This window comes from Eublepharis macularius, chromosome 16, assembly GCF_028583425.1.
Source record: "Eublepharis macularius isolate TG4126 chromosome 16, MPM_Emac_v1.0, whole genome shotgun sequence".
NCBI lineage: Eukaryota > Metazoa > Chordata > Lepidosauria > Squamata > Eublepharidae > Eublepharis > Eublepharis macularius.
This window is the reverse complement of record NC_072805.1, coordinates 22,397,508-22,412,777: the sequence shown is the minus strand read 5'-3', so window position 1 is coordinate 22,412,777 and position 15,270 is coordinate 22,397,508. Positions and strand designations below refer to the sequence as shown.

The 15,270-nt window shown below is 41.9% G+C and overlaps 1 protein-coding gene across 1 annotated transcript in view; it reads left to right on the top strand.

The window, feature by feature from the left end:
* Positions 1-15,270, top strand: part of PLCG2 (phospholipase C gamma 2) — an 85,990-nt gene that overhangs the window by 52,942 nt on the left and 17,778 nt on the right. The window contains exons 15-21 of the mRNA XM_055000409.1: positions 2,886-2,990; positions 4,002-4,091; positions 5,442-5,620; positions 7,317-7,517; positions 8,656-8,775; positions 12,044-12,224; positions 14,795-14,863. Of these exons, the coding sequence (XP_054856384.1) occupies positions 2,886-2,990; positions 4,002-4,091; positions 5,442-5,620; positions 7,317-7,517; positions 8,656-8,775; positions 12,044-12,224; positions 14,795-14,863 (945 nt within the window). The remainder of the gene's footprint in view (positions 1-2,885; positions 2,991-4,001; positions 4,092-5,441; positions 5,621-7,316; positions 7,518-8,655; positions 8,776-12,043; positions 12,225-14,794; positions 14,864-15,270) is intronic.

Genomic DNA, 15,270 nt, shown 5'->3' with positions numbered 1-15,270 from the left:
CTATGCTGTTTTCAAGATCTGAAATGGTGGCCATTTTAGCTCCTGAAAACAGCATGTGGGGCAGGGGTGAGGGCAGTTGGGCCTTTGTAGCATTTTGAAAAGTTAAAAAAAACCCCCAAACTTTAAAATGGCGCTATGTCCCTTTGGCAGACTTGGGGACACAGTATTATCTAGTTTGGCCCTAAAACTAGAGAATGGCTTGTAAATGAAGGTCAACTTCATACATGTGTGTGCGACCGACAGTCTTCATGTGAATAATGTAATGTGTGACATGTCTGAAGAATAAATAATAATAGAGTGGTCCATGTTAGTTATGTGGTGTCCAGGGTCAGCAGCGCAGCCCCCGGACTTGCTGACAGGCAGCGGCAGGGGGCAGCCGGGAGACAGCAGTTCAACCGCTCTGTCTGGCAAACAGAGCCAGAACCTGCCTACTCCAGGGGGAAGGGGCGAAAGGCCAAAGCCTCAGAAGGCTGGAGGGAGCAGGGAGAAGCCAGCTAGTCCCACCCCCCAGGGGGAAGAGAGGGGGCTAAGCAGGCTAGAGGAAAAGGGCCAAGGCAGGGGGAATAGGGACACAGCAACAGCCCAAACAGAGCCCTTACCTTCCAAGGAGGAGAAGCAGCCACTACAACCCAGAGCCACCCCCTGGCTAGAGGACAGCAGCCTGGCTCAGGAGGTGCTAGGAGCCAAGCCCCTCCAGGTGGAGCTGCCACAGGCATTCTGGGGGAGGAGATGGGTAGCCCCACCCGGCATCATTGAACAGGCAGCACAGAAGCTGGCCAGGGCAGCTCCTCGTGAGCAAGGCCAGGCAGGCTCAGCAGCACAGAAGCCGGCTGGGGCAGCTCCTCGTGAGCAAGGCCAGGCAGGCTCAGCAGCACCGAAGCCAGCTGGGGCAGCTCCTCATGAGCAAGGCCAAGGAGACCTCAGCTGGGGATGGCTCGCATTCAATCCCACCCTGCCAGCAAGGCAAGGAAGCCAAGAAGGGATTAGTGGTAGGAGGGAAACACCTGAGGGAAGGCACAGCTGGGCCAAGTCAGGAGATGGCACGAGCCTAGAAGGAGGGCGGGGCGGGGAAAGGAAGCCCTATATAAGGTGGCTAGGAAGAGCTCTGAGGTGGTGGGTGTGAGTGAGGAGTGATGATGTGGAGTGAGAGCAGTAGGATGCAAGGGTGGAGGCTTGGAGGAGAGTGCTGGAAGGAGATGAAGGAGGATGCAGGGGGTAAGCAGGCCAGGTTGAGCAGGCCAGCGAGTGGACTGAGAGGGAGTCTGGGTGAGGTATACCGCCCCTCCTTCCACAGAGCAGGGTCCTGCAGAATCCCTGGCCCCCCTGTGATGTCAGGTGCAGACCACCCAGTGCCACGCCCAGCGGCAGTCGCGGCAAGCCCTGACATGTGGATCCATAGGGACCAGCCTAGATTGCTGGATCCTGCAGGACTTTATTAAAACTCCCGTTTTAAGCATCTGACTGTGCCATTAAACTGTCAGTGACTAATGCATACTGTTAGGACCAAGCAGGCATAATGCAGCTACTTAAAGTATTAGGAAATGCAGAAAGTTGCTTTTGGCCGGGGTGGCAAATTTATACTACTACTGTGAATAGTTTATCTGTGTGAAATGGTTCCAGCCAAAACAGCTTATATGCTTATTGACAAGAACACGGAGCTGAACAAATCCTGGAAATGCCGGGGAGTTTCTCTGGAAGGCATGAAAGAAACTCTGCGTCTAGGCGTGATCTGCTTTGCTTTAATAAATAGAGCCCCTGTATAGGGAAAGTGTGAGTTGAACATAGTGTTCACAATCAGCCTGGAGTGCCTTTATCCTCAGGATCATGGTGGCTGCAAATGGTACAGTGCAATGAGTCAGACAGAACTGTACATAGTATTCCAAATGTGGCTATACTGTTTGGCGAAGCAGTATGACAAACAAGATCTTTGTGGTCATGTTAGTCCAGAAGAGCTCATGTTCGTTTTTTACCAGCCAGTGTTCCAAATACAGTCTGCAATTACATAGATCTCTGCTTTGGTTGCAGTGCCAAAGAATGCTGGCGGAGTTGTAGTCCACAAGATAGACTTTATTCAGCTTTAAGATGGAGGGGAAGATGGTTGGAACAGTCTCTTAATGTCCATGTAGTGAGGTTTCAGTTACACAAAGGCCAAAACAGTAATGGGACATTGCGGGGGCGGGGGGGAGGGTTAAGAACTAACTGTTAGAACTAACGGTTCTGTTAGTTCTCCTAGCATCTTCCAGGCATATTAACCGGACATAAGGCAGTAGGATTATCATAGAACAGCTGCCCCTTTCTACTTTTTCCTAGATGATTTTCAGCCTCTGGCTGAATAAACAGTTACATATTATGTAGTAGGCTTCTACAAACCTTTGGAAAGTGGTCTGAAATCTGATTGTTTGATATAAGCCTCTGTTTTAATATATGGGTGTCTCTCAATTATGGAGAGTTCTATTGGTCTTGTTTCCAGGGAAGTATACAAAAAGCCTCTTCCTGTAATTGAAAGTATAGTTAACATTCTATATGTATTTGTGATCTTTGGTCATTTTCACTAGTGAATAAGGAAATGGACAGAACAGCAGATTAGGGGTTGGATTCACACTAAATAGGCAATTTCTGCACCCTTCCTGCCGCATACCCTCTTACTATAATTCCTCAAAGTTTCCTATCCTCCAGGAGCAGCATTTCACGGAGATCTGTAGGCTGCATTGGGAGGAGGGAGGCAGGAAGGTATCACTGGAAAATTTAGTCTGGATCCAGCCCTCAGGCTTGGTGCAGAAGGAATTTGTAGCCAGCGTACAGGCTGCACCTAAATCTCAGTGAAGAGATGGTTGAGAAATCACCTGTGTTCTTTAATGACTGTGTTGTTAATTTTATGTTACTAGCATAAAAAATTGGGACCCAAGGGTGATGTAGATGTGAACACAGAAGACAAGAAGGAGGAAAAAAAGCAACAAGGAGAGCTCAACATGTGGGATACTATAGAACAGGTAAGCAGTGTTTAGCTTCTGTTGTTTGGCACAAAGGTACGTTTGTTGCTGACCTAACCGTGATTGGTTGTGCTCCCTCTGGTGACATTCAGATTGGATTATCACAATGTTCAGACACTGGGACTGCCTTTGAAGAATGCTTGGAAATGACATTTGAGTCAAAATTTTGGCTGCCAAACTGGAGTATGCAAAATAAAGCATGTAACTCTGACATCATACCAACTTAACTGTTTGCTGGCTTGTTTCCGGAGTGCAGCTACTGACCTTTAGGCTGCATTCAGATATCACACAAAGTTGCAGTTTGCCGTTGTTTGTTTCTTGTGCCTGTTCGCTGCGCTCTCCTTTCTCACATTGAATGTGATAAGGATTCCTCCCAAGAAACAAACTGTGGTTCCCTGTGTCAATGCCCAGGTGAATTGGAGTTTGTTCACTCGTCACAAACTGAAAAACCCAGCAGACTGCATTTGAGCTGGCTGCAGACATCACAGGGAAATGTGCTTTTTTTCAGGCCATGAATCCTTAGTAATCGTAAGTACGACATCAACACCCAAGGTCTCGCTCTGTGGTCTGAAGTGTTCAGGATGCGATACTGGGCCTTTTGGGCTATGGCCCCATGGCTACAGAAGGTCTTTCCAGAGGCAGTCTGTTTTCTGGCGTTTAGTGAAAATGTGGTTTGTGTATGAAGACTTCTAGATTCGTTGATTCTGATTTCTTTTCTGATACTTCTGTTTTGCTCTGTTGGTTTGATCATTGGTTGCTGTGATTTTGATTCCCTGGTTTCTGTTTACATTATACTGTGTTTTGATTTTTAATATTGTTTTTATTTGGATAGTAGTTTTGGAGACCGAATATAAATATTTTGGATCAATTCTTATCATCTGATGTAGCTGAGATTAATCAATTTCCTCTGAAGAGGGGAGAAATGTTAGGAGGACACTAGTCATTGCCACTTTTTTTTCTGGTTGTGATTTTTGTAGTCTACTTTCTTCCAACTGTTGTTTTGCATTCTAGAAATGGACTCGTCATTATTGCGCCATAGCTGATGAAAAACTTTCATTCAGTGATGATATAGAACAGAATGCTGAAGAAGAACCATTAAAGGTACCAGAAATTCAATAGTCATGTGACTTCTTTTTGTATTTTTGGTGGGTTTTCCTTGATATTAAAGTTTTTTTTTTAAAAAAAATCTGTCTTAATTGTTTAACAAAAACTGTGAGTAAAGTTCTTGTATGATCTTGACTAAACTGCAGAATCTCAAGTTATTTCATTGACAATTTGTTCTTACATTTAAAGAAGTTGAGGGGGAAAGCCTGGGAAAAAATGTTTAAAAGAGTTTATAAGAGCTTTGATTGGCTGTAATCTTACCAGCGTTCATTGATTGCTCTAATTACTGCCAATTTTAACTATGATCAGGGCTTTTTTTCAGGGGGAACGCGGGGGAACGGAGTTCCGGAACCTCTTGAAAATGGTCACATGGCTGGTGGCCCCGCCCCCTGATCTCCAGACAGAGGGGAGTTCAGATTGCCCTCCATGCCGCTGAGCAGCACGGAGGGCAATCTCAACTCCCCTCTGTCTGGAGATCAGGGGGCGGGGCCACCAGCCATGTGACCATTTTCTCCGAGGGCAACCCACTGAGTTCCTCCACCTCTTTTCCCAGAAAAAAAGCCCTGACTATGATAGTATCTTTTTTGTTCCTTAATGCTGTGCACTGTCACTTAATGACAAAAGAGGCGCTGTGTAAATGCCTACCCTACAATACTACCTAAGCAGATGCCTCTGTCCTGAGCGTAGAGTAAGGGTGGCGAGGACATCCTCTGATAAAAAAGGAGACAGCCCTAGGGCCTCAGCATCTTTGCTTCAACAGCTAAGAGAACTCATATAATCCCATGGGGATCCCAAAGACAGAAACACCGAGAAATCGTATTTATGTGGTATCCAAGTAGGCTGCACGTATGTGGACACAGAACTTAAGAGATAAGGTACAATTAAATAGAGGCAATACCCTAGCCATTTTAGATACTGGGTCTTCAATTACCCTGATAAGAGCAGACCTTGTGAAACCAGAAGATCTAATACCTGATCACGACATGCTTTTGAAAGGGGTTAGAGGGAATCCAGGAGAGGTTCTTAGAACCCAAATGAGAGCCAAGCTACAAGTGACACCTTACACAGGCACTTCCCTCAAGTTTTGATGGGAAATGTAGGCATCCTGGTTTTACAGCTTGGCTCTCCATTACAGCTGCAAGACCAGGATGCCTACATTTCCCATCAAAACTTGAGGGAAGCTGACGAGTCCAACCCGTGTCAGGCATCACTTGTAGCTTAGCTCTTGAGAGTAGGATGGTGGGAAAAGGAGAGTGAGAATGTGAGAATATTAAAAAACCTGCCATTACATAAATGTTATGCTCGCAAAATGGGACTTGACCCATGACATCTTTTTTTCCCTTTTAGGAAGTGAAGCGTACGGAGCTCCACTGTACTGAGAAATGGTTTCATGGGAAAATGAAGGAAGGCAGAAAAACAGCTGAAAAGCTTCTGCAGGAATATTGTGCTGAAATGGGTGGCAAGGATGGGACGTTCTTGGTTAGGGAGAGTGAAACTTTACCGAATGGCTACGCTCTCTCATTCTGGTAACTTTTTTTGGTCTTTCTATAGGAATAACATTTTGATATGCACACCGAGACAAAGAACTGGATATTAAAGAAAGTTATATTTGGTGACATTATCTTATAGAAAAAATATAATAGTAAAAATAGCCTGCACAGTGACTGAATCCAGGGGAGCAAGGTTTGGTGTGATACCATTCACAATGCAGCCAAACAGTGTTCTAATAAATCTCCCTCCGTTCCTGTGGTGCTATATAAGCACAGCACTTTCTTAAAAGTGAAAAAAGTCCTTGTTTGAGCTGGTGTGACCTTGTTTTTGAACTTTGCTCCCTGTTTCCTGAGTTTGTTTTCAAGCACAGCCTGCTTTGTTTTCATCAAAGTGGAGGTCTTTAGGTAGACTTTTGAGAGATGGAAAATACATCTTCCGCGTGCTTTGTTTAACATGCATATCACATGTAGAGCAGTGTAGATGTGGTTTTCCGGATTTCCATAACTGTGTTTAGAACACCTTCTCCCATATGAACCAACCCATCCACTCCGGTCATCTCCAGATGACTTGCTTCGGGTGCCCCTGCCATCTGAGGGTCCAAGGGTGGCACTGGCAACCCAAGAAAGGGCCTTCTTGGTTGCAGCACCAAAATTTTGAAACTCCCTCCCCAGGGACATTCACCTGTCTCCCTGTTACCGTCTTCCACCAGCAAGTGAAGACTTTTCTTTTGTTTGGTGTATCCTCAGTAAACTCTTATTGGTCCTCCTCCCTGCTTGTGTGTGTTTGTATGTTTTATTGTATTGTTAAATATTTATACATACATACTAAATGTTGTTTTAATGTTTTAAAAGATTCTAATGTCTTGATGTTTGCTGCCTTGAGGACCCTATTTTGGGTGGAAAGGAGGCATATAAATGCTTTAAATAACAATAATAGATCGAGAGTATAATATGGGCTTCTGGGCTCCTCCACATTTGTCAGGTTGAAAATTCACATCTCTGAAGATTCAGTAGGTGCTGAAGGTGGCAAAAAACCTTTTGTCTTGGTCAGCTGTTGCAACGTTATTACACTTTGTTACTAGTTTGCTTCCCGGTTCAATTCAAAGTGCTGGCTATTATTACCTTTAAAGCCCTTTAAGGTTACTACCTTTAAGGTTATTGCTTTTAAAGCCCTAGCGTCCTTGTCAAACCCCATCTTCTGATATATTCCCATGTGTCAGCTATATTCCCCAGGCAGCCTTTTTTTGGTGGTGGCTTGTCTATCTGGTAACAGCCAGATTGCAGGCTTTTCCTGTGGTAGGACCAGTCCTTTGAAATGGCTTACCAAAATGGGCGCGGATGGGGCTTTTTGCTTTCTGCTGTCAGGAGAAAGCTTTCTGTTTGTAAAATAGTTTGATTTCAGAATGTTTGGTGGTGGGTAAATTGATTTGGCAAATCTAGCTGTGTTTCTTTTTTAAAAAAAGTTTTTTGTGTTACTTCTGTTTAGTCATGTTTTTATGTATCTTGTAGACCATAATACTAGCTTTTGACACACTGTGATGTAGATTTCACCGTGCCATAAATTCCCACTCCTATTTTGCCAATTGAGTTGAGCAATACTGGTTCGCCATCTCAACCCCCAGGCAGTGTAGTTTGTAACAAAATAAACCAAGAACAAGGAATTGTGGATGGTTGTGTGGATGGGATTTAGAAGGCTAACTTGTCTATTCTTTTCCCTTGTCCCCTCTGCTAGGCGATCAGGTAGAGTCCAGCACTGCCACATCCATTCTTTGATTGATGGAGATACTGTAAAGTATTACCTGACTGACAACCTCACCTTTGATAGCATCTATGATCTAGTCCAGCATTACAGAGAAGCACATTTGCGATGTGCTGAGTTTGAGCTACGTCTGACTGATGCTGTGCCTAACCCCAAGCCCCATGAATCAGAGCCGTATGTACAGCCAAAAGGAAATTCTAGGGTGGAGTTAAATGCTATTTTTGATGCTGAGGTTTACTTTTGGTCACAGCTACTGTGGATTATGGGGAAATTTGAGTTTGGGGCGGGGGGGGGGACAGCAATGTGACCAACTCCAAATTTAGCTGTTTTGTATGGGTTATGTATCTATGGAGGGTGGAAGATAATTTGGCGGCTTCTGGGAAACCAAGAATTTGTAGCCAACAGTCCAGCATACCAAAAAAGTGATTTTAGTGCTCAACTCTGAGTCTTTTATTATTTGTTTTTAAGCTGCAATCAGAAAGTTGTTTGGTGATAATTCCATAGCACCCACTACCAGAACAGTTCAGGACTTTATTAGAACAAAAGCAGAGCCTCTCGATATACGAAGACCACTAGGAAAAAGCAGACTTTTCAGTTTTTAAATCCTTGTTATGCCAGTATATGGTGATTCTTCTGGCAGGCAGATAAGAACCAGGTTTCAGTGTGCTGCAGGCCGTGACCTGAAAAGTCTGCCCCCCTTTTTAAAATTTTGCAACCTCTGGTCTGATGAAGAATTCTAGTGAACTCAAAAGCTTGCACACTGTGTCATTGTGTCATTGGGTTGGTCCTAATAAAAAGGTATTACATGGATGGTGTTCATGGCTTATTGGTTTTTATTTTTGGAACAAGATGACTGTAAACAACCTGTATACTTAAAGTTAACAAACATCTCATGTGTCAGGATCAGGCCTAACTCTGATCTGATCTGCTACATATTGCAGAGTTGGAGAGCGCAAGATCCTTTTTTGTTCTTATGGCTCCTTTATTAACTTCCTTTGAAGATGCTTGAACGGAGGTGGCAGGTGACCAAGTCCCAGGACAGGCCTTTAATTTGCAGTTGTATGCATTTGTCAGGGCTTAGCTAGATATAACTGCAGGAGATCTGTTCATCATGGAGAAAGCAGAGGTTCGGTGTCCAGTGCATAGACTAAATATACTAGATTAAAAAGAGCTGCTTTAAATCCTCATTCCTGCCTGCATTTTAGCTTCCTGCAAAAAAAATAATAATTATCTGTCACCTAAATATCATATAATATTTGAGTTTACAATTGTCATGCTCTGCAACAGCCCTTCTGCCTTTCTGTTTTGGTAGGTGGTACTACAGTAACCTGAGCCGAGGGGAAGCTGAAGATATGTTGATGCGAATTCCTCGGGATGGAGCCTTTTTGATAAGGAAGAGAGAGGAATCCAATTCATATGCTATGACTTTCAGGTGAGAAATTTCCTTTATGAATGTGGCGGTGATGCATAGGGCCAGATGTGGATAAGATTATGACATTCTAAGGGATGAGACGGATAAAGCGGGGGTACTTTTAATGCTTTTTAATATTTGCTAGTAAATACATCTTGCATTCTGTAAACACTGATGTATTTGTGAGTTCCTCTGCCAATCCTCTCTTCCTTCTATCTTCCTTCTCTCTTCCTTCACTCTTCCACCGCTCAGAGCCCCCGAGGATGGGCAGTTTATAAATCAAAATAATAATAATAATAATAATAATAATAATAATAATAATAATAATCTGAGACTGGCTCAGTTGTGTAAAGGGAGAATTCTTGCACCTTAGCTTTCAGTAGTGCCTTCTTTAGCCTGCTGTCTGCTGGATTGCTGTCTGCTGGAATAATATAAATGCCGTGCCCTGATTGTTTTGACTCAAGTTGTATCAAATTGTGTTTATCCAATCAGCTTTTCTAGTGATGAAGAAGGGAGGAGGGATTCTCCTTTGACATCCATTCTGAGGCATCTTAGGACTCACATGGGCAAAAGTCATGTGGAATGAGGGGTGTGGTAAGAAAGAGGGGAATTAGGTGAGATGGACTGAAAAAGCAGGCTGGATCTAATCCACTCTCTCATGGATGTATATGCTGCACTTCATATAAATACCCAGTCCTTTTTTGTTAATCATATACACATGTTTCTATTTTGGTTCTTAAACATAACTACCAGCAGCAGTTAAGGAATTGAAAACAGCTATAATGTAAAAAAATTCCCCCTGCAGTTCTTAACTGAGTAATGGCAATGTATATTAGTTGTTATTTTATTTATTTATTTATTTTATTTCAAATTTCTATTCCGCCCTTCCCGCGAGCGGGCTCAGGATGAATAACAACATATTAAAATACAATAAAAAATTCATCCACATTAAAACATTAAAACAACAGTGTATTAATACACATTTAAAACAGGATGGTGGGCAGCCTTCACAGGGATGGTTAAGATTTTATACACCCCTTTTTTAGCGAGAGAGTTTTTATGCTTCTGACTTCTTGTTCAGGAAACAGACCTATAAATGGCTAATGGAAACAGAGACATAAATATTGTAATTTTTTAAAATAAAAATACATGTAAAACTACCTTTCCACATATGTACTTATAGTGATCCAGCACACAGAAGATAATATGTGACATTTTAAAAAGATAGGAGCCTGCAGGGAACTGCGAGAGGGAAAAATAATTTAGAAATCTCATTCTGCTTTAACTCAGCTGTTATTAGTGTTCCAGGCCTCGTGGATAGAAATGGGCACGAGCTGGAAAAAAAACGAACCATGTGGTTCATGGTTCGTCAAATTTCATGAACCACGAACTTTCATGAACCTGCCCCTGGTTCACGAACTGGTTCGTTTAGTTTGTGAAAATGTCACATCTGGGTCAGAAAATCGTCACTTATGGGCCAGCAGAAGGTCACTTATGGGCCAGCAGAAGGTCTGCAGGAAGTCCATCTCCTGTTGCCTAGGAAACTGATTGATTGGCACCAGGCTGTCTGCAGTGACGAACCAAAAAACAACAGTGTATTAATACACATTTAAAACAGGATGGTGGGCAGCCTTCACAGGGATGGTTAAGATTTTATACACCCCTTTTTTAGCGAGAGAGTTTTTATGCTTCTGACTTCTTGTTCAGGAAACAGACCTATAAATGGCTAATGGAAACAGAGACATAAATATTGTAATTTTTTAAAATAAAAATACATGTAAAACTACCTTTCCACATATGTACTTATAGTGATCCAGCACACAGAAGATAATATGTGACATTTTAAAAAGATAGGAGCCTGCAGGGAACTGCGAGAGGGAAAAATAATTTAGAAATCTCATTCTGCTTTAACTCAGCTGTTATTAGTGTTCCAGGCCTCGTGGATAGAAATGGGCACGAGCTGGAAAAAAAACGAACCATGTGGTTCATGGTTCGTCAAATTTCATGAACCACGAACTTTCATGAACCTGCCCCTGGTTCACGAACTGGTTCGTTTAGTTTGTGAAAATGTCACATCTGGGTCAGAAAATCGTCACTTATGGGCCAGCAGAAGGTCACTTATGGGCCAGCAGAAGGTCTGCAGGAAGTCCATCTCCTGTTGCCTAGGAAACTGATTGATTGGCACCAGGCTGTCTGCAGTGACGAACCAAAAAACGAACCAAATGAACCAGCCTAAAGTTCATGGCAGTTCGTCAGAAATGGGATCTGATGAACCACTGGTTCGCGAATTTTGGTTCATATTTTGGTTCGTGCCCATCTCTACTCGTGGAACATATTTACAGTGCAATGCTAAGAAGAGTTATGCCAATCTAAGCCAGTTGAAGTCGATGGGCTTAGTTTGGAGTAACTCTGTTTAGGATTGCACTGTTAGTCCTCCTTTGGCCAGTATTTTAGGTTCTTTTCTTTTGGGGAGGGGCCATGGCGATAGAACATCTGCTTGGCATCCAGAAGGTCCCAGGTTCAGTCTCCAGCATCTCCAGTTAAAAGGATGTGAAAGACCTCCACGTGAGACCCTGGGGAGGTGCTGCCAGTCTGAGTAGGCAGTAGTGACCTTGATAGACCAGTGGTATGATTGAATATGAGGCAAGATGCATATTCATGATTAGTTTATGCAGTCATATTTTAATGCATGCCTGGAGATTTACCTACTTTCTGGGTGAGTGGCTAGGTTTTCTTGCTTTCACCATCCATGTACAGAGAGAGCCAGCTAACTTACTGTTATGATGCAATATCTGTTGTAGTTTTAAGGAAATATTGTTAGCGGCTTTGTGGTTTGGATAACCTGAAAGGCAAATTACAAAGTTTGAATAAATACTAATGTATGCATCATCTGTTTGCTATGTGTATTATCTTGCTGTCGCTGCATTTTTTTCTGATTATGTAATGCCATTTTCTGCATGGTTTAACATATCATGTCTGTGTTGCAGATTTTTGTAGCCCTATTCATGTTACATTGCCTGTTAGACGTCTTATCCTGTTGATTGCATTGACTTGCATTGTGTAATCTGCTTTGAGTCTAATTGGGAAAAGTGGACTGTAAATAATGTAAATAAATAAATAAAGCATAAAACTCCTTGTCGAACAAGTTAATTGCAGTGTCACTCTGCAAACCCTTCTCTAAATGGGAAGACCTAACAATGTATTTGGAATGTCTGCAGGCTGAAAACCCTTATTGTTGGGTATTATCGAAAGATGAATGTCAGTTAATAGATGTCTGTTAATTCTACAGAGCCGAGGGGAAAGTAAAGCACTGCCGAATCATGCAGGAAGGCCGCCTCTTTGTCCTGGGCACATCTGCTTACTTTGAAAGTTTAGTGGAGTTGGTGAACTACTATGAAAAGCACCCGTTGTACAGGAAAATGAAATTGCGCTATCCTGTGACAGAGGAGTTGCTGGACCGCTACAGCATGGTGAGTGTCTTTTTTAAAGACCCGTATAAATGTAGGAAGCTGGATGTCTTCCAGGAATTTATTATGTATTCTATTCCACGAGGACACCCTACAAGCAGTTCTTAGTTGCTAAACATTTTAGAATGTTAATATTTATTTATACTCTTTATACCTTGTGCTTCCTCAAAAACAAAACAAAAAACCCTCAAAGAAGTTTCCATGTGGACAGTTTCCATCCCTGACATCTTACAGGGCCAGAACTGCATTCAGATAGATCATTTGTGGTCTGATGTTAACATTTCATTTTATATTGCCTGTTTTATTTCCTTCTGAGAGATAAAGTGGGAGCACACAGAACTGATGCCAGGATAAAAGAGGAGATCTCTTAACTATGGTGAAGCAACTGGAAGCTGGCTAGAGGAGTGTATGTGTCCTTGCTTCTAGAGCTTCTGTAACATAGCAGTTAAGAGGTTGGATTGTGAATCATCATCCTGCTGATTTGAAGCCCACTACTGCCAGGAGCTCAGCAGGCAGCCCTGGGAAAGCCACTCTTTTCACCTGTATTGATACTAATAACACTGAAATTAAGCAATTAAGAAATTAACTGAACTTATTACAAGTTGAAGAAATGCAGAAGAAATTAAGTTTCATGAAGCGGAAACATTTTGAATGTGCAAATAAACCAGGGGCAAATCCACATTACTCATTCTAAGTTGCATGTTCCCCGCATTCCCCACGCAGTCCCGAGTGCCGGTCACATTACCTCATTAAACAGATGCATTTCATTCGCATTTCTCCCGAATATGTGGTCACAGGTTTTCAACGGGAGTTTCACGGTGGCCGTGAACGGGCCAATGCGCAATTTACGCGGTTTTTTTAAAAACCACCCCCCTTCCTGTCTCTCCGGCCGTTCCGAGAGTTCCTATTGGCTGATTCAACTTGCAAGTGCTCCGTAGTCTGCAAAAGACTGTTTTTGACTTCATAGCATTGGATGTATTGATTATGCTGTTTCTGAATCTAATCTGGTAGTTTGAAAAATCATTTTGGGGTGAATCCATCCTCAGAACAGACTTGCGAAACTTCCTTTTTACCGGTTTTTTATTTTTTTAATTTTATATTACTGTAATATCGAAATTACGAAATATTGAAATGATGACACTCCAAGGAAGTGAAACTTCAGTAAAATTCAGGCACTGAACTGTCCTGCATAGGAAATGCCCACGAAAGCTTCCCACATGCTTCCAAATTTCCAAAAAAGAAATGGGAGAGAGCCATCAGTGCTGTCAGTGGGGGAAAGAGGCATCATTATCTTCAATGATGTTTCTTTATAAGGCAAGATCGAAATAACGGAAAAGTGCGCTCAAAAAATAAAAAAAAATGGGCGGGAAAAAAAGGTCCCGCCCCAAAAAGTGGTTTTCGAGCGGCCGTGTGACCAGAGGGACGCACGAGAAAGACGGATTGGAAGCAGGAATGTGAACGAAGAGGAAAAAATCGCGGATTGGAGGCAAACGGAAGATACCCGATAAACATGCGAGTAATGGGTGAATGTGGATTTGACCCAGGTTGCTTTCTGGCCCATTGCTTAAGGAAAGAATCCTTCTGAAAGATGAAGGATAATAGGATAAGAATCCTTCTTCTGAAGGAAAGAATAGGATAAGAATTTAAAAAACAGATGGAATTACGCATACAGAAAAAGAAATACATCAGAAATTTATTTCCTTTTCTAAATTATATAAGAAAGAAATCCCCAAAGAACAAGGAATGGAAGATTACATTAAAGATACATTAATTCCAAAGTTTAAATTGGAAGATGAGCTGATGAACAATAATATTACAGTACAAGAGATTTCACAAGCAATAAGAAAAATGAAGGGAAAAAAAAGCTCCGGGTCCAGATGAGTTAACTGCAATGTATTATAAATGCTTGGAAGAAGAATTGATACTGCCACTCCAAAAAGTGATGAATAAAATAAGTGAAGATAAGATTTTACCTCCAACATGGCAGGAGGCTTGTATAACATTGATCTACAAAGAAGGAAGTGATCCAATGCTGCCCCAGTCATATAGACCTATCTCATTATTAAATGTGGATTACAAATTGTTCACCTCTATATTGGTGGAAAGGCTTAGAAAATGTATAACAAGTATAATACATCCAGATCAGACGAGCTCTGTCTCAAAGAGATGTATGAAAGAAAATGTTCAATTTGTAATTTACACAATGGAATTAGTAGGGGAGAAGGGTATAAGACCACATTGATTTTTTTGGACACTGAAAAGGCATTTGACAATCTCCCTTGGATTTTTAATGAAAAGTAAATACAGAATTTAAATTGCGGCTCAAAGTTTGAGAATTGGATACAAAGAATTTATACAAAGCAAAAGGCCAAGATTTTATAACTGAAATTATCATTCAGTTTGAATCCTTCACATTTGATAAACTGCAAGACAGAAAATTCTGCCAAAATATTTTGGGGTGGGTGAATATCCCAAAACACAATTGTTTTTAATTTGGGTGATGCAACATTTTTTTGTGAACCAAAACCTACCTCCCCCAGTGGAATTCACTTTTTTTTCTTTTTCAATCTTAGGAAAAAGATCCTAGTTCGTTATATGATGTCAAGATGTATGTGGAGCCCACTGAAATAACACCTTCTGTGGTATAATTACATTCAACTTTTTATTCAGATTTACGTTTAGCTTAGAGAACACAGATCCCGTTATCTTAATTTCTCGTTTGAAAACTGAGAAGGATGGTTGCAAGTAATCCGCCCTGAGCCCGCTGGAAATGTGGGGAGGGCGGAATATAAATTGAAAAAAAAAATAAAAGTAGGAATTGTGTACGGTGGGTGGGGTGGAAAAGAATCAAGGAAGAAAATGTTGACTTAACTGGCCTCTTGTGGTTACATACCTGTTTGCTTCCATTAGGGAGGGTGGTGGGTAAATCCTAGACCTTGCAAGCTGAAGATCCTAGATTTGGTCCTTGGTTGGTTCCAATTAAAAGATTTCAAATTACATGGGTTGGGTAAGGCCCTTCTGTGTTTGAAATGCAGAAGAGCTACTTCCT